General features: G+C 27.2%; 6 protein-coding genes across 13 annotated transcripts; 4 read left to right on the top strand and 2 right to left on the bottom strand.

Annotated features, from left to right (window-relative positions):
- Nucleotides 1-952: 952 nt before the first annotated feature.
- LOC126850324 (probable 39S ribosomal protein L45, mitochondrial) lies at nucleotides 953-6209 on the bottom strand. Of its 3 annotated transcripts, none has more exons than XM_050593197.1 (7): nucleotides 5992-6209; nucleotides 5247-5567; nucleotides 4862-5013; nucleotides 4627-4675; nucleotides 4381-4530; nucleotides 3986-4305; nucleotides 953-976 (listed from the first exon to the last, which is right to left on the bottom strand). In XM_050593197.1, the coding sequence occupies exons 1-6, from the start codon at nucleotides 6040-6042 to the stop codon at nucleotides 4000-4002; spliced, it is 1029 nt and encodes a 342-aa protein (XP_050449154.1). In that variant the 5' UTR covers nucleotides 6043-6209; the 3' UTR covers nucleotides 953-976; nucleotides 3986-3999. The 3 variants fall into 3 exon arrangements, with proteins under 3 accessions (XP_050449154.1, XP_050449153.1, XP_050449152.1); XM_050593196.1 differs by lacking the exon at nucleotides 953-976 and adding an exon at nucleotides 3697-3828; XM_050593195.1 differs by lacking the exon at nucleotides 953-976 and having other exon boundaries at nucleotides 3918-4305.
- On the top strand, nucleotides 1539-3628 carry LOC126850342 (probable glutamate receptor). Its single transcript, XM_050593225.1, has 5 exons — nucleotides 1539-1628; nucleotides 1807-2024; nucleotides 2219-2436; nucleotides 2578-2831; nucleotides 3350-3628. Exons 2-5 carry the CDS (start codon nucleotides 1853-1855, stop codon nucleotides 3564-3566), a joined length of 861 nt encoding a protein of 286 aa, XP_050449182.1. The 5' UTR covers nucleotides 1539-1628; nucleotides 1807-1852; the 3' UTR covers nucleotides 3567-3628.
- A 141-nt stretch (nucleotides 6210-6350) lies between the features above and the next one.
- On the top strand, nucleotides 6351-8942 carry LOC126850299 (pseudouridylate synthase 1 homolog). 3 transcript variants are annotated; one of them, XM_050593152.1, is made up of 7 exons: nucleotides 6351-6493; nucleotides 6579-6725; nucleotides 6980-7363; nucleotides 7636-7972; nucleotides 8047-8305; nucleotides 8537-8682; nucleotides 8783-8942. In XM_050593152.1, exons 2-7 carry the CDS (start codon nucleotides 6659-6661, stop codon nucleotides 8883-8885), a joined length of 1296 nt encoding a protein of 431 aa, XP_050449109.1. In that variant the 5' UTR covers nucleotides 6351-6493; nucleotides 6579-6658; the 3' UTR covers nucleotides 8886-8942. The 3 variants fall into 3 exon arrangements, with proteins under 3 accessions (XP_050449109.1, XP_050449110.1, XP_050449108.1); XM_050593153.1 differs by lacking the exon at nucleotides 6579-6725 and having other exon boundaries at nucleotides 6351-6498; nucleotides 6996-7363; XM_050593151.1 differs by having other exon boundaries at nucleotides 6351-6725.
- A 247-nt stretch (nucleotides 8943-9189) lies between these two features.
- Nucleotides 9190-13977, top strand: LOC126850256 (modular serine protease-like). The gene is made up of 8 exons (XM_050593070.1): nucleotides 9190-9497; nucleotides 10586-10625; nucleotides 10725-11120; nucleotides 11204-11649; nucleotides 11835-12059; nucleotides 12782-13071; nucleotides 13161-13491; nucleotides 13713-13977. Exons 1-8 carry the CDS (start codon nucleotides 9455-9457, stop codon nucleotides 13958-13960), a joined length of 2019 nt encoding a protein of 672 aa, XP_050449027.1. The 5' UTR covers nucleotides 9190-9454; the 3' UTR covers nucleotides 13961-13977.
- A 75-nt stretch (nucleotides 13978-14052) lies between these two features.
- LOC126850287 (charged multivesicular body protein 7) lies at nucleotides 14053-16496 on the bottom strand. 4 transcript variants are annotated; one of them, XM_050593132.1, is made up of 5 exons: nucleotides 16375-16496; nucleotides 15672-16135; nucleotides 14645-15422; nucleotides 14370-14568; nucleotides 14053-14308 (listed from the first exon to the last, which is right to left on the bottom strand). In XM_050593132.1, exons 2-5 carry the CDS (start codon nucleotides 15980-15982, stop codon nucleotides 14229-14231), a joined length of 1368 nt encoding a protein of 455 aa, XP_050449089.1. In that variant the 5' UTR covers nucleotides 15983-16135; nucleotides 16375-16496; the 3' UTR covers nucleotides 14053-14228. The 4 variants fall into 4 exon arrangements, with proteins under 4 accessions (XP_050449089.1, XP_050449090.1, XP_050449088.1 ...); XM_050593133.1 differs by having other exon boundaries at nucleotides 15672-16154; nucleotides 16375-16479; XM_050593131.1 differs by lacking the exon at nucleotides 16375-16496 and adding an exon at nucleotides 16203-16361 and having other exon boundaries at nucleotides 15672-16154.
- Nucleotides 16493-19348, top strand: LOC126850276 (flap endonuclease GEN). Its single transcript, XM_050593102.1, has 6 exons — nucleotides 16493-16653; nucleotides 16770-17049; nucleotides 17122-17399; nucleotides 17499-17660; nucleotides 17738-17903; nucleotides 17983-19348. Exons 1-6 carry the CDS (start codon nucleotides 16496-16498, stop codon nucleotides 19150-19152), a joined length of 2214 nt encoding a protein of 737 aa, XP_050449059.1. The 5' UTR covers nucleotides 16493-16495; the 3' UTR covers nucleotides 19153-19348.
- The last annotated feature ends 404 nt before the right edge of the window (nucleotides 19349-19752 follow it).

The following is a 19752-nucleotide window of genomic DNA, read 5'->3' as shown; positions in this document are numbered from 1 at the left end:
ATATATAATTGAGGAACATAGATTCCAACAACAATTATGCATCGTGCAACTGAAGTTACGATAAGATAAATCATAATCTGTGCTTTCTTAAGATTACTATCAAACGCTTCTTAAAACTTTGAGATTTTGCCACATGTATATACGCAATTATTAGTATTTATATTGTATTTGTATGTTGAAAATTCACGACACATAAAATTTATCTCTATCGCCTTCAATGCGCGCATTAGTTTTGTGATAATATATCAAAGCGCGGCAACATTATGCAAATCGTGATAATGATTAAAATTGATCAAATCGATAAATTATATAGGTATAATATAAAATCCCCTGATGTGAAATATGTTTCTTCCGATCAAAAATAATAATTTTAAAACAAATATTGAATAGATTGTATATTTTTACATATTGATTTTATTTTACTGTTGTTATTATTTATTTTATTTTTATATGTTTGCAATATACAGACACTCGCATAACTATTCTTTCATGCATTTTTGCATTATATTTGATAAAATATAGAAAATAAAAATAAATAAAATAATCTCAAGACTGTGATCTGACATGTGCAATTATTCAAAAAGATAGATTTTATCTAAAATGACATGATGGCATACTTTTTTTCATCTATTACAAAAACTAACTTAATAATAATCATTTTTTTTTTGGATATTGATCTTGAATTAATGGATATGTAAATAATTTGAGTCTCGCAGGCAAAAACCAAGACAAAACCTTTTAACTTTTATAAGGCACGCTAACAATATTATTTTTATGAAACAACTATTATTTCTTACCATATTGCATAGAGTTTCGTTATTTGAGATAATGAACGGTATTATTTGGAGCAAAATGCAAAAGACTTTCGTGCCAATTTCCAGTGTACCGATTTTTGCGATGATACAACAAGAGCGTCGCAGACAGAGTCGAGTACTCGAGACCCACAATTTTCAACTGCAGAATTTGACTGTAACATCTTTTAAGGTATTAAAAAAAAATTTATATATACATATATGTATATTAATCTTAATATTATCTTTTCAGTATTTGTTAATTAATAAAAGCATATCTTATTTTCATTCTATTTTTATATGAAATTTTCATTGTAACGTTTAAAATTGCGATATCCTTATCTTATTGTTAATCGAGATTGTAAAAATTTACATAAAAGAATAAATAATAGTTAACAAAGATTTAATTTGTTAAATAATGTTCTATTAAATAGTATAAATTAAAGAGAGGTTGAATGAGATAATTTCATCGATTATACTTTCTTTTCAGGAAGAATATTTTTTTGATTTTTATGATAACGATACGAAAGTTACAGGAGTTTACGGTGAAATGTGGATCCTTCTTTCCAAATTGTTAAACTTTACGTGAGATTGCACTGACTTTCATGTGAGATCAAAATTAATGGCAAACAGTAATCAAAAGATATTTCATTCTTTTAGATTACAGCCAGTAAGAGTAAACGTAGATGGCATGGGTATTCCAGAGGATGACGGAATTTATAAAAAAGGATTATTAGGTATTATTTCTCGCAATGAAACTATTGCAATACCAAAGACTGATACATTTATCGAACGAATTACGGCTCTTGATTTTACAGTACCTTTTGGAATAAATAGGTATATCAGTTTAATTCACCAAAATTTTTAAATTTTGATTTTTCTTTACTTCTTTTTTATTCGTTATTAATAGTCTAAATTAGTTAAAAACTTTGTATTTTAGCTCAGGATTAATGATAGCTTAACATCAATTAAACTATATTATAAATGATTATAATAATTTTAAATAATTTTACAGCTATCATTTATATATTCGTCGTGAAGTGATACACGACAATGAATGGATGATAAAAGTTTTTTCTTGGCAAATATGGGGCATTATATTTATAATGTATATACTAATAAGCATATGCACCTTTTTAACGCAGAATATTCTTGTATGGTATAAAGATAATTACCAAAACACTCCTTTCAATGAACATTTATTTTATAACTTCGGAAATCTCTGTAATCAAGGTACGTATAAATTATCGATTAATATGTTCGTCTTTCTTAAGAGAAAACTAAGTTAGTATACTATAAACAATATATACATAACAATAACAATGAGAAATCATTATTAATTTGTAATATGTATAATTATATTACTATATATAATTTGTAATATAATAATAATTATTTTATATACATTTATATGTATATTTATAAAGGCTACATTCCCGAATTCCTAAATAGAAGATCAAGGATATTAGAAGTAACACTAGGCTTTTTTTGTTCTTTAATATATATAGCATTTGGTGCTGTATTATTTATTTATATAACGAAGAATATTTATATACCACCATTCCATAGTTTCACTTCTTTAATAGCTAATACTAAATACAGCGTTGTCAGTCTGAAAGGTTCTACTGGAGCTATGACGTTTAAGGTATTTTGATAAATATATAATTAATAATGTTTTATATATATGCTGTGTGTGTGTGTGTTTAAAACATTATTTAATATTCTGTAGATGTATTTAAAACTTTTTATTTGATATGTTTAAATGTTTGCTATTCAACATTTTTAGGCACACTCTGATTTGCGGATTGTACGAGCAAGAAAGGCAAAACGTTTGATCATAATATCAACTACTGAAAAAATGGAAAAATTTGCATGTTTCTCGCAAAAAAAGAAATATGCTATATATCAAGGTGAAGATGAGTACAAAATGAGAGAACATGCTATGTGTCATTTAATTCCGACTGGAAAACCCTTGATAAAAATATGGGTAGCTTCTGGCATCGTAAAAAATTTTAAGTACAAAAGGACTGTGGATCTTGGGTAAAGAAATATCTGCATAAAATAATATTTTAGACAAAGTATTTTATGTAAATTATAGAAATTAACATAAATTAAACAGTTCTTTAATAAATACAATCTATTCATACTTGAATAAAATTTTTATGTGAAATTATTTTAATTTTGTAATTTTCACACATTGAATATTTGTCTATAATAGAAATTTGCACGACATCAATAGAAACTATATAAAATAGAATTCCTATTATACATATTTATTACTGTAAAATCAGATTTTATACTTTCTTAAATATATACAAGTTATTTTAAAATAAATAAAAATAAATAAATGTAAAGCCAAATAATTTAATCATTGATTAAACTAATTCTCCATTGAAAAATATTCATTTATAGAACATATTGGTACTGCAATTTAATTTTTAGAATACTCAATATATATATTGGTGTTTTTTTTAATAATTTCATCAAAACAACAATTTAGTAATCACAATCACATATTATAGTACTTTGATACATAAACAAACAATTTTTGTGAATAGGATCCTCAAGTTAAAGGAAGTTGGACTATTGAATGGGTTAAAGAATCGTTGGTTGGGACAAAAAATTAAACAGAATTATAATGACGAGATACCGCAACCAATTGAGATATATCAAGTTTCTTTAGTAATTGCAGTGTTGTGCTGTGGGATGATAATTGCTTTTATTATCTTCATAATTGAGAAAATCGTGTTTGCTTATAAATTCAAGCAATTGTAATTCTTTTCACTTACATCATTTTTGAATATGTATAATATAAAAGATTTACTTGCAAGCAGGAACGATATGCATTTAAAAATTATTTACTAAAATTATAATAGTTAGTGTATGTGTGTCTGTGTACTACATTAATTAAATATAATAATATAAGTATACCTATATGTGTATATACTATATGTGGGTACTATATGTGAATACTGTCAAAGAAAAACTTTTAAAGAATATTTTTTGTATTCTCATCTGTTGTGTTAAATCAACTCCCCTTTAATAGAAATTAAAATTAGATAACTTTGAGAAAATAATGCATGCTTTGTGAATATAACAAAATTTTGTTTGAATAAAAAAAAGGAATTTCGATTATTATATGATATATTTTTTATTTTACCAATAATATATAATACAATTATTACTTAGCATACCTGTTTAATATAATTCATGAAGATGATACATTCGTCACATTCTTTGCCATATCTTTTGAAGAATCGTCTACTAAGGTAGCTTCCACGGGATGAGGTTCAGTGGGTTCAGGATCATCTTTTTCTTTTGAATCTTTCAAAACATATGTACCTTCTGCTATGTTTGTCGAAGTCATCCAAGATGGTATAATTTTACCATGAATTCGCCAAACGCCGTATTCATTAGCTAAATGCTTTTCGAATACTATATATTCTAATACATCTTTTCTTAGAATCTCACTTCCTTGTATTAAGCGACCAAATCTATCATAAATCGCTAATATCTGCAAAGAGGAGAAATTTTAGTTTAGAGATCATTAATATTATATAAAAGAAGTAAGTTACAAAGAATAAATTACCTGTTGTGTGTGGAATCGAACAGTAAGTTGTGCAAAAACATTCTCCTTCGTTATTATATCTGTAGTTCTTGCGTGCACAATACGAGCTGGTTCCAAAGATTCTAAAAACTTCCAGTGTATAGTTTTATCCATCATGTTGTGTATAATTTTCTAAAAATGTAAAAATTATTGTAATATGCAATATTATAATAAACATAGATTTGTGTTCATTTGAGTTAGCAACAATGAGATAAACTTTAAACTTACAGGATATGCTGTTTCTGTAACATATTGTATTAACTTCTCTTCATCTTTTCTGAAATTAAAACAATTATATTATTTAATAATGTTAATAAACATTATAAATAAACATATACAATATTATTTATTGATATTTTTCATAATTCTTTAATTCATAATTTTATTTTTTCATGTCTTTAAATTTGCAATATTATTTGTATAATGAAAATTATAAAAATATTATATATCTATTGTTTCTTACGCAGCTAAAGCTTCATGGGCCTTTTGATAAATATCTGTAGCCTCTTCTATAAAAAAGGTTGTCTTAAATGTATCATCAAATGATTTAATTTTTCTAATGGCCATTACAGATTTGCCTTTTTTCTCCAAAAATGTAAATTTTTGTTTTGCTCCCTATATTGCAATCATAAAACAATGATTAAAAAAATGCATACATATTCTTTACATTATATATATATTAAATTTATTATTAAAATTCAGCAAACTATTAGTGTTAGCAAAAAAAATTGTTTTGATAAAATTGTACAATATATCTTATATTTTATAAACTATATCTCTTGTTTATTTTATATTTTTCAAATATTATAAACAATATTATTAAACTAAAAACAAAAAAGAAAAAATACCTCTTTGGTGATAGCAGAAAACTTTCCATCTCCTTCAGGAGCAATATAAGATTCAAAAATTGTAGGAGTAGAGGTAATAAATGTTGGTCTTTCCTGCCAAGCTTTTTGTGGAACAAAACCAAATTCTTTCATACGTGATCGTATTTGCTCTTTATCCATTTTCATAGGATCTTCATTATCATCATCAAATGTTGGAAGCTTTATTTTAATAACTTTTTCTCTTCTTAATTTCTTCCATTTTGGATTCCAATGCTTACGTATATATCTGACTTGTGTAAAATCATTAGGATAATTAATAGCTCCAAACAATGATAGTTTGTTCTGAAATAAAATCTTGTCTGTTTAGATATCTCTCTGTGTGTTTAACATTTAGTATTAGATTTAGTATTAGATTCTCTATACTTGAATGAATGATTCTTCAACTATATATATAAAACATATATATATATATATATATATTTATATATATATATATATATATATTTATAATTTTTTTTAATTACTTTCGAAATTATATATTTAAATTAATATATATAATTTTTAAAGCAGTTTTATATATTTTAAACTAAAAATAAAATTATTTGATTGTGATATCTCTAACGTTATAATATAGGAAAGATTATATTAATATCTATAAAATCTATATCTTTATAATTTATTATTTGATATTATAAGAATTAAATGAGAAAAATTAGTTATTGCAGATTATTTTTATTTTTCTTTTAAAAAATAAACTGTAGCTAACCTGTATAAATTTCCCATAAGTAAATACCGAGTTGACATATTTTGATAGCATTTTTACAAGAGACCTTATTTATTAGAAGAATTATACAATAACACGATCGCAAATATAAATTATGTGTTTTTAAATAATATTTTTATTAAACTTCGTGTTTTTACTTCACGTTGCAGGATTATGTCGCATCGTGCGAATAATACCGAAAGCTACTTAACCGACGACCGACGAGACGGCCATCTTTTGAAAATCAGAGATATTAACGTTCAGTATGGCTTGAAACATTAATTGCATTGCCGATAATTTTATCGGCACAGTAGCTAAATAATTCAAAAGTATAAATGTGATAGCGTTGCTTTATGAGGGAAATAAAGGATCTGTTCTTTACAGCTAAATTGGCTGCACTAGTTCAGAATTTATCTTTTTCCTTCCAATGGAGAGAAAAAGATAAGCCCTGAACTAGTGCAGCCAGTTCAGCTGTAAAGAACAGACTCAGGATCTTGTGTTAGATGTTAGGTTAATTTATATATTGTATTGCAAATGTTATTTTTTTCTGAAATTTTTATTAAAATGACGTGAATTTCAATTAATTAAAGGACAAGATAGAAAAAAGTTTGAATTGTTTTAATAAAAAATATATATATTTACAAAATAAGAAAAAATTAAAAGATTGCTAATGTTGTACAAGACAAAACATTGCTTCTTAAATAATTCTGCACTTCGCTGGTTAAAGATTCAATTAGGTATGCAAAATATATTAAATAAAAATATATAAACAAATTGATTTATATATAAAATAAGTTCTCTTATAAAAATATAAAACATATAAGAAAAAACATACAACATACAAATGACAGACTTGAATAGAGTGTTTGAATTATATTGTTTTTTTGTATTCGAACCATGTTTTAAATCTAATTTTAATATTAATTAACACTAATTATTTAATTATTATTATTTATAAATTAATCTAATGCTCATAAATATCTTTATTTAGAAAATACTTGCCATAGAATTATGTCAACCACAGTGGATTCTATAATTCAACCTGATATAAATACTATGCATGGAGAGAAAAGACCTATGTTAGATGATGGCAACGAGATCGAAGCTAAAATACAAAAGACAGAAACAGAGACAGTGCAAAGAATTAAGAGGAAAAATCATGCTATATTATTAGGTTATCTTGGTAAAGATTATTATGGCATGCAAAGAAATCCTGGCATGAAAACTATTGAAGAAGATTTGATTACTGCCTTATTGAAGGCAGACTTAATAACTGCAGAACATTTTGAGAATATGCGTTTAATTAGTTTTCAAAGAGCTGCGCGTACAGACAAAGGAGTATCAGCAATTAGGCAAATTGTTTCACTGAAGCTGCGTAAGATATATTTTAATAATATTAATTGAATATCTATAGATTTTTAAAAAAATTTTTAGCAAATTAAATCTCAATTTAATGTATGTTGATTGTATTAATATTTATATTTTAATCTAATAGCTTTACAATAATACTTTTTATAATAAATAATTATTTTTTTAATAAAATTTAGAATTTTGTTATCAAATTTAAAATTAGTTAAAACTATTTTTTTATATTAAAAATATTAAATTTATATTATTATATTATTAAATATTAAATATTTTTTGTAGCGGAAAAGCCTGACAAGACAGTAATAAATAAATTTCTACCTGATGTAATCAGAGTATTTGGAATAAAACGAGTGACAAAAGGTTTCAATAGTAAAAACCAGTGTGATGCACGTACCTATAGATACATTATTCCTACTTTTGCATTTGCACTGGAGGATCCAACATTATTAAAAGTTGGAGAAGAAGTTAATGAAGATGAGAGAATCAAACAATTGTCAACTATTGCTGGGAAGCCATATATTGACTACAGATTATCTCCAGAATCTTTAAATAGATTAAACTCAATTTTGAAACTTATGGAAGGCACACACAATTTTCATAATTTCACATCTAAAGTGTAAGTATTTATTCATAGGAATATTTATTTGTTTTTACTATTTAAAACTAAAGTTTACATTCTGTTTTATTCAGAAAACCATTAGATCCACGGGCACAACGTTACATAATCAAGTTCCACTGTGTGGATACATTTACTTTGAATGGTATGGAATTTGCGATATTGGAAATTAAAGGACAAAGTTTCATGTTACATCAAATTCGAAAAATGGTCGCAGTGGTGATCGCGGTTGCGAGAAATATTATATCTGAAGAAACGATCAATGAAGCATTTAAGACAATGGATAAGTTGGAGATACCAATTGCACCCGGCTTAGGATTGTGTCTATGCCATGTAAGAAATTTTGATAGTACAATATTATGTTTAAAATATATATTTTATATTATTTGCAATTACCGTAATCTATCAAACAGAATTATAAATCAATATTTAATAATAACTTATTTGTTATGATTGATATTGAATTGTCTAAACTAAATTATTCAACACACACGCGCGCGCGCGCGTGTGTGTGTTTGTGTATGTATGTGTATGTATATATGTATATATAAGATATATTGACAGGTACATTATGATTGTTATGGTAAGAGGTATGGTGCAGATGGTCTTCATGAAACATTAGACTGGAAAGAGTGTGAAGAAGAAGTAGAAAAGTTTCAAAAGGAATATATTTTGAAACATATGGTGGATACCGAGATTTCAGAACAAACGTATCCTTTTAGAATAATACTTTTTGCATAATAAATTTTTATTTTATTTTATTTATAATATCAAAATTTTCTTTTATTTACCTTAATCAATGTTATATAGGACATTAAAATGGATAGCAGGTCTTCCCTTCTATTCATTTAGTAATAAAGAAGATCTTATTGAAGATGATGAAAAACAAGAAGCTATGGACAATAATATGTAAACATAAAATACATAGCATTGTTTCTGTATCAAATACATTAAAATATTCAAGAAGAAACATATATTTTTATTTACTACATGAAAATTTTTAATACTTTCCATTCAAGGCTATAAAATTATAATTTCATATAAATATATTTTATGTAAGTATAATTTGTAATTAATATAAATATAATTATAATTTCTTTTAGTTTTTAAATGGTTTTATGCAAACAGATAATTCTTGAATCGCGTATTTTGATATATATACAAGTGCTATCTCTTTGATACAAATTCTTTGAATTGAATTATGAATATGCTCACATATGCCATCGTTGCATTTATGTTAATTTGTTTGTACATGTACGATCACATATACGTATTTTCCCCGTGCATTCTCGTATCTCTGTATATACGCACACATAGAGATGACGCGCATGTTTTCATTGGGTTATCCCCAAGTTATCCCCGTCTTGTAGTAACTGGTAGATCTATCCAGTAGATGATCGCAGTTAGTGATCGAGCGTCGAGTTATAAGAAGGCGCGGAATCATCGAGAAATCATCGGTCTTTCATCACACAGTGCTTTATCATGTGGATTAAGCAAGTTTCTGCCTTATTAACGATTGTTTATGGTAAGAATCATATTACGATACATTTATGAAAGAATATTACGGAACTGTAATTGGAAAACAATAATTTTTTTAAAAAATTTTTTATTGATATATAATATCACAAAATTAAAAAAAAGTTTAAATTACATTAATATTAGATTTATAAGAAATATTTGAAACAATTAAATGGTTGTTGTCATTAATAAATAAAAATATTTTGAAGCATATTACTGATAAAATAATCGTGAAAATACAAAAAATTGTAGTTGTTTTTTTTTACTGGTGCCGCGATTGACATTTTACATCTCATGTTCATTTACTGAACGTGAACTCTGATTTCAAGCATTCAATAGTAATGAAATCAATGATAAATAAGGTGATATATATATTTGAGAAAATGTTAAATATTATATTTTAAAAATTGTTTGATTCTGCTTATAATCTACGAATTATATCGTTTACATACCTTAATTTTAATTAATCGAGGAATTAATTGATTGAATAGTTTTCTGTGCATGAGAGACAATTAATAAAAAAAAATATATATATTTATTTCTATTTATTTTGCATTTATTAGAGCAAATTTGCTACCATATGCACTAAACTCATCTCTTATGACAATTAAATATCTACAACATCTTAATCCAAAAGATTTGCGAAGCATCGTCGTAATCTCAGCAAGTTTCAGAAACCAGTTTGATGGCCTTGAACTCCGAGTAGACGCATCTTATATGTTTACATATATATTGGTAGATAATAAATTAAAAAAATACATGCGAGAATATATGACACATGCATCTCTTATCATATGTTTCTGCCGCGTTTATTAAAATTTTCCTTATTGTTAGTCAATAATAAGAATCAACTAATTATTTGCAATTGATTGATTTTGTCATAAAAAAAAAACTTATTATAATCATTAAACAGGATCTTTCACATGCATATATATGAGTGGAAATTCTAGTACTAATTAAAATGCTTTTATAAAATGTAACTTCTCAACTTATGTGCGTATACTTTACAATACATGCAGTAAGCAATGCATATATAATAAAAAAAGATCAAATTTTTATAATTTAATAAAATTTTGTTTTCTGAATTTTTCATAGCGTATATTGGTTCCGGGTATGCACAAACTAATGATTGCGGGTGAGTCTATGCGTTATATAATAATAAAAGTGTCACTTTGACATATTAATATGTTCGAAGAAATAAATATTCAATGCATTTATTTCATTGTTCAAACAGGCTCGAGAGATTCCAATGTTATAATGGAGAATGTATAGCGGGCGAATTATTATGCGATGGCAAAGCGAATTGTAAGGATTCATCCGACGAGACACAGGCCGAATGTATGAAACCGGAGATTCTGTGTCCTGATTATGCTTTTCGATGTAAATACGGTGCATGTATAAACGGAGACGCCGTCTGTAATAACGTTCAGGACTGTGTCGACAATAGTGACGAAACGCAACCTCAGTGTACAAGAACGAGTGAAAACAATAATCAAACAGCAACACAATGCAGAACAAATCAATTTACATGTGACAACGGACAATGCATTAATAGTATCGATGTATGTGATGGGGATAAAAACTGCTTGGACGGTTCCGATGAAGTATACGCAAGATGCGGGTCATTCATGTAAGAGAACAATTTTTTTTTTACTACTTTTGGCTCAAGTATGGGAAACAAATATTTTTTTTCAATTGATAATTTCTTTGCAGTTGTCCGCCGACAGTTTTCCGTTGCACTTATGGAGCTTGCATCGACGGTAATCTACGATGTAACGGAGTAATCAATTGCGCCGATGGATCGGACGAGAATCCACAATTATGTGGCGGAACCAGATGGCCATCGCCGTTACCACCGGTAACAATAACACCGCAACCAGGAACAACAACAGAACGATCATCAGGACAGTCTTCAAGTTCTACTGTGTCATCTGGTATAAAAACTTGCAAAGCTCCACCACAACCGCAAAACGGTCATTGGAAGTTGCATCGATCGCAATGTTCAAACACTAGACAAGATTGTGATATTTCGCAAGGAGTGAACCTGGAACCAGGATCTCATCTAATTTATTCTTGTGATGAAGGATTTCAGATAAGAGGTTCTATCGATGTAAGTTGCAGTTTTGAAGGAAAATGGCTTAATATACCATTTTGTACAGGTATGATAATAATAATTATAATTATATTTGTAGACTTTATATTAGTATTTGAGAAAACATATAGAAAAAAAAATATCTTTGAAAGTATAATATTTTATTCACAATGAAATATTTTAATAGTGATAGTGATAAGCATTGCATGCATGATTATGCATTAATTAGATATTTAAAATATTTTTTGATAGAAATTCGCTGCAAAGCTTTAAGTTCAGCATCAATTAGGGCTGAATGTACATACAATGGTGAATGGGCATCTTGTGATTCTCCAGTTTTACCTAGAACAAGGGCGAAATTGTACTGCCGAAACAGTTATCAACCTGAAAGCAATCAAGTACTTTCAACACAAAGGGATTTTGTAACATGTAATGCGAATGGTCAATGGGAACCAGAACCTATAAGATGTACTCCAGGTCCGCTCACAATAAATATTTATCTTAATAATAGTAATCTTTTGTTGCACACCACTTTAGACAGGAATAATGCAACATTTATTGAAATTTTGGACGATAGAGTCATTATACATACAAATGATAAGGATATAAAATATCCGAATATAGATGTTAGGACATCAACATCAAATAATAATATAGCAACAGAAAAATCTTGGATGTGGTCTTAAGATAATAAAAAACAGTGATAAATTATAAGAAGTAATTTTTAAGTAATTTTATTTTTATAGTTAAGATATATAATAACCACATATATGTTTTCATTCTCATTGAGATAATTCACACACATCTTTTTTTTTCTTATGTATTATAATTTCTATTTAAGTTATAATTTGAAATTGTTTCCTAATGAACCAAAGCTTTAATGAAATATTATTAAAATATGCTCTATTTTTCTACTAATGCACAATAATTTATATACATACATATAAATATATGCATAAAATTATATTAAGTTAAGCAAAATATATTTAATAAATTTATTCAAAAATTTTATAAATACAACATTAATTCCAATTTCTTTCTCCTATCCTATTAATTGTAGAACTGTATACAATCACAATGATATGTGATAAAATTACAGTTATTGTGAATTATCTCCTTTTGCATGATTGTAAATGTTCAATGCGCTCTTTTGTCTCATGATGCTAAAACAACTTCTTCAATTGAAATATTTGTTATAGTATGCGGCATACCGCCTTCCAATGTTACACCGCTCGTTATAGGCGGTTATCAACCTAATATCACGGAATTTCCATGGCATGCGTCACTGTATCTCAGTGTCTCACAAGACAAGCCAAAAGAATTCTTCTGTGGAGCATCTATCATTCAAGAGAATCTCTTGATAACAGCAGCTCATTGCATATACGATGAAGATACTAGACAAGTGATTGATCCGAAGAAAATTTACATAGCAACAGGAAATATCTTCCGCGATTATGATTATCCCTCTCCATATGTTACAACCAATCAGGTATGCAAGTTTATATGTAACACAATTAATCTATATGCAATACTATCAATTTGTACATATTAATTATTTACATGTGCTTTCTCTTACAGGTGAAACATATTTACACTATATGTAATTATCTAGGATTTTCAGGAAATTATATCAGGGATATCGCGATATTAGAACTCGCCAAACCATTTGTATTGTCAGCTACGTTAGTTCCTGTATGCATAGATCTTCTCAGCGATAGAAGAGTATTAGAAGCAGGCGCAGTGGGAAAAGTGGCGGGATTTGGTAGAACCGCAGATGGTAAATCCAGTGCAATTTTACAGACTTTGACAGTGCCATATATTCCATTCAGTCAATGCAAGTCTGCAAGCCAAGATGTCAATACGCAACAATATCTTACTACTGATAAATTTTGTGCAGGCTACACAAATGGTTAGTGAAAAAACAACGAATATTAGATAATGTAATACTACATTTTTTCATAAAACTAATCAAAAATATATTAATGATATATATAAGTTTTTTAATTTTATATAAAACAACAAGGAAAGTATAATTATTTTTTGATCTATAAAAATGATTATCTTGTAAAGACGCAAAAAAGAAATAGGATAGTTTTTAGTCATAAACATTATAAGAGCAATATATTTCAGGTTCTTCCGTTTGTGATGGTGACAGTGGCGGTGGATTAGTCTTTAAGACTAATGGTTTATGGTATCTCAGAGGTATTGTTAGTGTTTCCCTTGGTACAATACTACAGGGTGGAAGTGCTCATTGTAACAATAATTTGTATTCTTTATATACACAAATATCCAGTCATATTGATTGGATACAAAATGTAATACAAATTGTTAAATTGCAATATAATCAGCCACATATAGAAAATGTGTGTAAAAAATAAATAGAAATACACATAAATCCAGTTGTTATATATATCTTTAATTTTAATTTTTTAAATATAGTTTAAATTACAAACCAGTTTTGATGAAAATCTTCAGAGTCACACGTTTTTATTTTCTATTTCATTCTCTTCATACATAATTTACATGTATTCTAACATATATTTTTTATTATGTGACACAATAGATGCAGTAAAATGTTTAAAAGAATACAAGTAGTTCCATGGAGTTAGTATACAATTATATACAGATGCTTCATTAATATAAATATTATAATTCCTTTAATGCCTTGTCCTTACGAGATGGCACAGTTGGTAATACAAGTCTATTTTTGCCAGGTGACTCTATACCTATATTATAAATATTCCATTAGTTTATATAAAAAATGATATTAAATTTCACAATATTTACCTTCCATACACAAATCTTTCAAACGTTGTTCAATTTTTTCAATTTCTGGATTTGATTCAGAAACTATATTAGAATCATCTATATCATCATTGTCTTTATTCAATAGTTCTGCTAATTCCTTTTCCAACTCGGCATCCGAATCTGTGAGGTGCAATGACTCAGATAAAACTGAGTCTATCTCTTGTTTCTCTTCTAAAAGCTAGTTAACAGATAATAGATATTAATATATCTTTTTTTATATAATCACTTACAAATAATCCATATTAATAGCCTACCTCATTAATATCATCCATAATGTCTCTAACATCATGTTCTGTTAAATCATCTTGTTGTATTTTCTTTAATATATCAGATCCAGTCTTGTAAGCAGACAATACAGTGACATTAGAATGCGCATCTTCAATATTGGTGATTAGAGTGCGTAGGTTTGTAAGAGTTTGCGCACGTTTTTCTATGGTCTTTTCCAATTCCATCTTCCTTCTTAAACGTGTCTTTGCCATCTGACGCAATCCTTTTGCCAAATATGATTTTGTTTCGTTGATAATATTAAGCTTCTCTTGTTCCATAAGTTCTATCTCTTTGATCAGTTCATTTTCTTGCTTAATCAGTTTATATATGCCTTCTTCTACTTCTGTAATTTCATTTACTGTTTGTGTACAAATTTTAATCAGTAATTCATTATGTGAATCAAAATTTTTCTTGACACTAATCTTTTTTCTATGCCTTAACCACTCCAACACTAATCTTACTGTATTCTCTGAAATATGTTTCTTAGTTTTGTTCTCACAATATTCTACTATTTCAGAGATTGAAAATAAGATATTGTCTTTCTTAATGTCAGCAATGGAAAGAATAATATCACCCAGTTCTTGAACAATCCGCAAGTGTATGTATCTTACTTCTGTGTTATTTACATTCTGGCCTACTATATAATTTTTTACTTTAGAGAAAGACCAGCTAATTGGTTTTTTAATAAATATATCAATTGACCATGCTGCCCATGTTTCACATGGTTCTTGAAAAAAATCAGTCTCTTGAATTATTTCATTATTTCTGGAAAATTTTATAAAATACATATATTAAGATATAACATTAAAGACTGCATCAAAATAAGTAATATATTTTTTTATATTGGCAACAACATATATAAACAAATAATTATCTTTATTATGATAAAAACAATCATTAACAACTGATTAATAATTAGTCAATTAAATCATATAATTGACTAATAATAATTGAAGTAAATCAATCAAATTTATTCAATTTGCTATATATATTATATTTAATAAAATATAATACCTGAGAAGCTCTTCAATCACAGTAATCAGACAAAGAGGTGTACAACCTCTTCTTTTAAAAGCTTCATTTAAATCGATGATAGAAAAACTACATTGCATGTTATACTTCAGCCATTCATATATCAAATCATGCCAAAATTTGTATTTAGAAATCCAATCTTGTGGATTGGCAGATTTACTGCGAAATGGTGAGAACAATGCACTCATTCTTTCTTCTTGATTCCAACATTCTGGTAGTTTTTCTGAGGGTAGCAAAATATTGCCACTAGTGTTTTTATCAATCATCTTATTGTTAATGCTAATTTCGTTCATTAAGTCAATTATATAAAATCTCTTATAGAGTCTCTGCTTCTCAAGTTAGGTTATATATAGAGATTGTTTAATTTGTACAGTGAAGACGTATTCTATTTTCGTATATGCAAATCTTTTCTTCCACAAATCATTTCCATTTTCATTCAACTGATCCTAAATAACAAGATTTGCACTACAAATTATAAATACAACTTTTTAAAATGTAATATAAATGACTAACTAGCAAATCCTGAATGTCATTTCAAACACATTTTTATAAAATATTTGCAAACTTCATCGAACAATGCTCTGTTATGAGAAACTGATGAATCATAATAATAATTATAAATGTTTACTCCGTCGTTCGTATTTACTTATTTTGATTACTTCAAGCGATCGAAAAATGTACTCACTTTTATCCACTGCAAGTAAAAATGTAACACGACCACTGTATTAGCTATATGAGATGGCGACGTTGAAAGTTTCTCTGGAAAATTTACGTTGATAGATTTAATTCAAAATACGTGATACGAAATGGGTGTGAAAGATTTATGGAATGTTTTATCGCCTTTGTGTGAAAAAAAACCGCTGTATGAGTTACAAGGAAAGACTATTGCGATTGATTTAAGCGGATGGGTCGTTGATAGTCAAACGATCGTTGACAATGCCGTACAACCAAAGATGTATCTCAGGTAAATGTATCCATATAATTTCTTAGATCGAAAAATAGAGTACATAATATTAATACGCAGTACACAAATTTATGTTACAATTAAAAAAATATTTATCGATTTAAATTGTGTTGTAGGAATCTATACTTTCGTACAGCATTTCTACTTATGCAAGGAATATCTCCAATATTTGTATTAGAAGGAAAGGCTCCTATTCTAAAACATAAAACTATTGCACGAAGAAATGATGTTCGTAATGGATTTCAGGAAAGAAAGAAAGCTGCTAAGAAAGGAGGGAGAACACAGTTTAAGCGAGTTTTAAATGAATGTAAAGAAATGTTAAAATTTATGGGTATTGCTTGTGTACAGAGCCACGGTGAAGCAGAAGCTATGTGTGCCTATTTAAATGAGGATGGGGTACATTTATAACTTAATTTTCTTTGATAAACAAATTATTGATTACCTTAATAATAAAGAAATATGTTTTAGCTTGTAGATGGATGTATAAGCCAAGACAGTGATTGCTTCTTATATGGTGCAAAAGTAGTATACAGGAACTTCTGTACAAGTAGTCAAGGAGCTACAGCTGGTTCTGTAGATGTCTACAATATGGAGAAGATAGAAAAGACATTGAATATAGGACGAAATAAAATGATAGCATTGGCTTTACTGTGCGGTTGTGACTATAATGAGGGACTGAATGGGGTTGGAAAGGAGGCTGCTTTAAAATTTTTTAAGACTGTAGATGATGAAAATGTTTTACAAAGGTTTGAATATTAGATGCATTAAAAAATTATGTATTAATTGAACTTATTAAATTTATTTATTGTAACTAAACCATTTTCCTTTCCTTTTTTTTTTTAAAGGATTCAAAATTGGAAAACTGACACAAGTTTAGATAGAATTGAATCAGATTTATTAAATCCTGATTTATGCACAGCATGTGGTCATCAAGGAAAACTACAAAAACATAAAAAATCAGGTTGTGCTGATTGTGGTACTATTGAAAAGTGTAATGATAACTTCAGGTAATTTATTAATGTATTACATATCTGTGAGATGTATATTGTATTTAATAATTAAATACATTGCATTTTGTATGTAGAGAAAAGAGAGCACTGATGTTAAATGAAATATCATTGAGAAAAAAAGCACTTCATGATGAAAATTTCCCTAATCAAGAGTTAATAGAAGAATTCCTTAACAAAAAAGATTTTTTTCCAACTAAATTGGATATAGAATGGAAGCAACCTCAAATCAATCAATTTGTTGTAAATATATTGTTATATATAGTATGTTGTAAAATAGTCTCTTTGTTAAATGTGATTAAATATAATTTTTTTGTTTTAGGATTTTATGGAAAAACATCTATGTTGGGAACCACAATATGCATTTGAAAAAATATTTACATTAACTACTAGATGGCAACTTTTACATTTGCCATATTTTACACTTGATGAACGTTTGTCTATGTCAAACTTATTTATTCCTGATCAAATAAAAAAGATACGTAATATCAGATCTATAGCCAGTTATGAAATTATTTGGAAGAAGGAACATAGTGTATTAGAAATGTTAAAAGAATACAAAGAGCAAATAGAGCCGGATGATAATAATGATGAAGACGGCTTACTAACAAGTATTGAGCCACAAGACTTAGTTTTAAAATGTTATCCAGAGTTAGTTGAAACATTCGAAAGTACTAGAAATGTAAAAACGAAGAAACGAACTGCTAACTCTCGCAGAAAGAAGATTACAACAAATGCAGAAGAAAATAATATTGCAATAACAAATATTGCAAAATCAAGACAAAAGAAAGGAAAAAAGAAAATATTAGAAAGCAAAAATAATAGGAAGATTGAAGATTTTATATCTAGAAATCGATCTATATCGCTAGAAGAATCTTTTGAGAACATGACAATTACACCAAAAAGATCAAAGCAGGAAGGTATTTTGAGTAATGTAAATAAGTTAAAAATAAAGAATATGCCTGAAAACGTTGTAGTGGACCTAAAACAAATAAAATGTGCACCACAATTTAAAAGAGTTTTGGAGATGGACAAGATAGATTTTACATTGAATAATACAATTGATAGAATGTTTAATGAACTTTCTCCCGATGATTTCAAGAGCGAAAATGAAGACAATGATTTAAATGTGACAAACATAATAGACAATATATGTAGCAAACGAATCTTTCAATTTAATGTAAGAAATTGGCAGTCTATGGAATCTACTAGTCAAGAAAATGTGGAAAATTTAGAATATAAAATTGACGAATTTAAATTCTTGACAAACAAAGAAAAATATGTTTATACTAAGGATGAAAATCAGAAATTAGATGATTCTGATGATGAATTTGGCAGTATAAGTGAATTGTATGTTCCAATTAATCAAAGGATACAAAAAGAAGAAAGCAAGAAACCTTTACAAATATGCAATCAAATAAAAAAGCCTAGTTTTGCTTTTGAAAATATTATGGATGAAACTGATAATGGAAATATACATTTAGACACATGATATATTATATAAAGTACTTAACTGTTAGGAATTATAATTATCAAATGTAATAAAAAGTTTTACAATATATGAAAATAAATTCTGTCTTGTATTATATTTGTCAAATTCAGGTTTTTGAAACAAAATGCACAAACTGACGTCAATTGATATATATATCAATATTAAAAAATCAATATTAATATATTGTTATAATATATGACAATGGCACATGTGAGTCATATTATCTATTATTTTTATCGTTAGGTTAATTCATAAATATATTATATATCATTGTATTTTTTAGAATTATAATTAAATCATTCCATTAAAGAGTAAATATTTTAATTATATTAAAAAAATACATCAGTTTCTCACTTAAAAATATATATATATATATATAAAATCTAAGAAAATATAAGAAAAAATATAAGATTCATGAAAATTTCGCAATGTCTATGTGCTTTTGTCATTTTTGTGAAAATTTGTACGTTAATTAAGTAATAAAATTTTTATGATATTTTTATATATATAATGAATCTGTTTTGTATCTACGAAATACTTATTAGGTTATTTCAGATACATAATGCAAAAAAAAATATTTACACATGCATACGATATCAT

Source organism: Cataglyphis hispanica, chromosome 6 (genome assembly GCF_021464435.1).
Source record: "Cataglyphis hispanica isolate Lineage 1 chromosome 6, ULB_Chis1_1.0, whole genome shotgun sequence".
Classification (NCBI taxonomy): Eukaryota; Metazoa; Arthropoda; class Insecta; order Hymenoptera; family Formicidae; genus Cataglyphis; species Cataglyphis hispanica.
This window is presented reverse-complemented; position numbering and strand designations above follow the sequence as displayed.

What these genes read in the sequence shown, in the direction of transcription:
- LOC126850256 (XM_050593070.1), top strand. Translation starts at nt 9,455, where the DNA reads ATGTGGATTAAGCAAGTTTCTGCCTTATTAACGATTGTTTATG. An exon ending in GCACAAACTAATGATTGCGG is followed by an intron (nt 10,626 to 10,724) that starts GTGAGTCTATGC and finishes TTGTTCAAACAG; the next exon opens with GCTCGAGAGATTCCAATGTT. An exon ending in CATATGTTACAACCAATCAG is followed by an intron (nt 13,072 to 13,160) that starts GTATGCAAGTTT and finishes TTTCTCTTACAG; the next exon opens with GTGAAACATATTTACACTAT.
- LOC126850324 (XM_050593197.1), bottom strand. Translation starts at nt 6,042, where the DNA reads ATGCTATCAAAATATGTCAACTCGGTATTTACTTATGGGAAATTTATA. An exon ending in GCCCATGAAGCTTTAGCTGC is followed by an intron (nt 4,676 to 4,861) that starts GTAAGAAACAAT and finishes TTTTAATTTCAG; the next exon opens with AAAAGATGAAGAGAAGTTAA. An exon ending in TTCGATTCCACACACAACAG is followed by an intron (nt 4,306 to 4,380) that starts GTAATTTATTCT and finishes TCCTCTTTGCAG; the next exon opens with ATATTAGCGATTTATGATAG.
- LOC126850276 (XM_050593102.1), top strand. Translation starts at nt 16,496, where the DNA reads ATGGGTGTGAAAGATTTATGGAATGTTTTATCGCCTTTGTGTGAAAAA. An exon ending in CCTATTTAAATGAGGATGGG is followed by an intron (nt 17,050 to 17,121) that starts GTACATTTATAA and finishes AATATGTTTTAG; the next exon opens with CTTGTAGATGGATGTATAAG. An exon ending in CTCAAATCAATCAATTTGTT is followed by an intron (nt 17,904 to 17,982) that starts GTAAATATATTG and finishes TTTTTGTTTTAG; the next exon opens with GATTTTATGGAAAAACATCT.
- LOC126850287 (XM_050593132.1), bottom strand. Translation starts at nt 15,982, where the DNA reads ATGAACGAAATTAGCATTAACAATAAGATGATTGATAAAAACACTAGT. An exon ending in GTGATTGAAGAGCTTCTCAG is followed by an intron (nt 15,423 to 15,671) that starts GTATTATATTTT and finishes AAAATTTTCCAG; the next exon opens with AAATAATGAAATAATTCAAG. An exon ending in TTATGGATGATATTAATGAG is followed by an intron (nt 14,569 to 14,644) that starts GTAGGCTATTAA and finishes TCTGTTAACTAG; the next exon opens with CTTTTAGAAGAGAAACAAGA.
- LOC126850342 (XM_050593225.1), top strand. Translation starts at nt 1,853, where the DNA reads ATGATAAAAGTTTTTTCTTGGCAAATATGGGGCATTATATTTATAATG. An exon ending in CGGAAATCTCTGTAATCAAG is followed by an intron (nt 2,025 to 2,218) that starts GTACGTATAAAT and finishes ATATTTATAAAG; the next exon opens with GCTACATTCCCGAATTCCTA. An exon ending in AAAAGGACTGTGGATCTTGG is followed by an intron (nt 2,832 to 3,349) that starts GTAAAGAAATAT and finishes TTTTGTGAATAG; the next exon opens with GATCCTCAAGTTAAAGGAAG.
- LOC126850299 (XM_050593152.1), top strand. Translation starts at nt 6,659, where the DNA reads ATGTTGTACAAGACAAAACATTGCTTCTTAAATAATTCTGCACTTCGC. An exon ending in AATTGTTTCACTGAAGCTGC is followed by an intron (nt 7,364 to 7,635) that starts GTAAGATATATT and finishes TATTTTTTGTAG; the next exon opens with CGGAAAAGCCTGACAAGACA. An exon ending in TAGGATTGTGTCTATGCCAT is followed by an intron (nt 8,306 to 8,536) that starts GTAAGAAATTTT and finishes ATATATTGACAG; the next exon opens with GTACATTATGATTGTTATGG.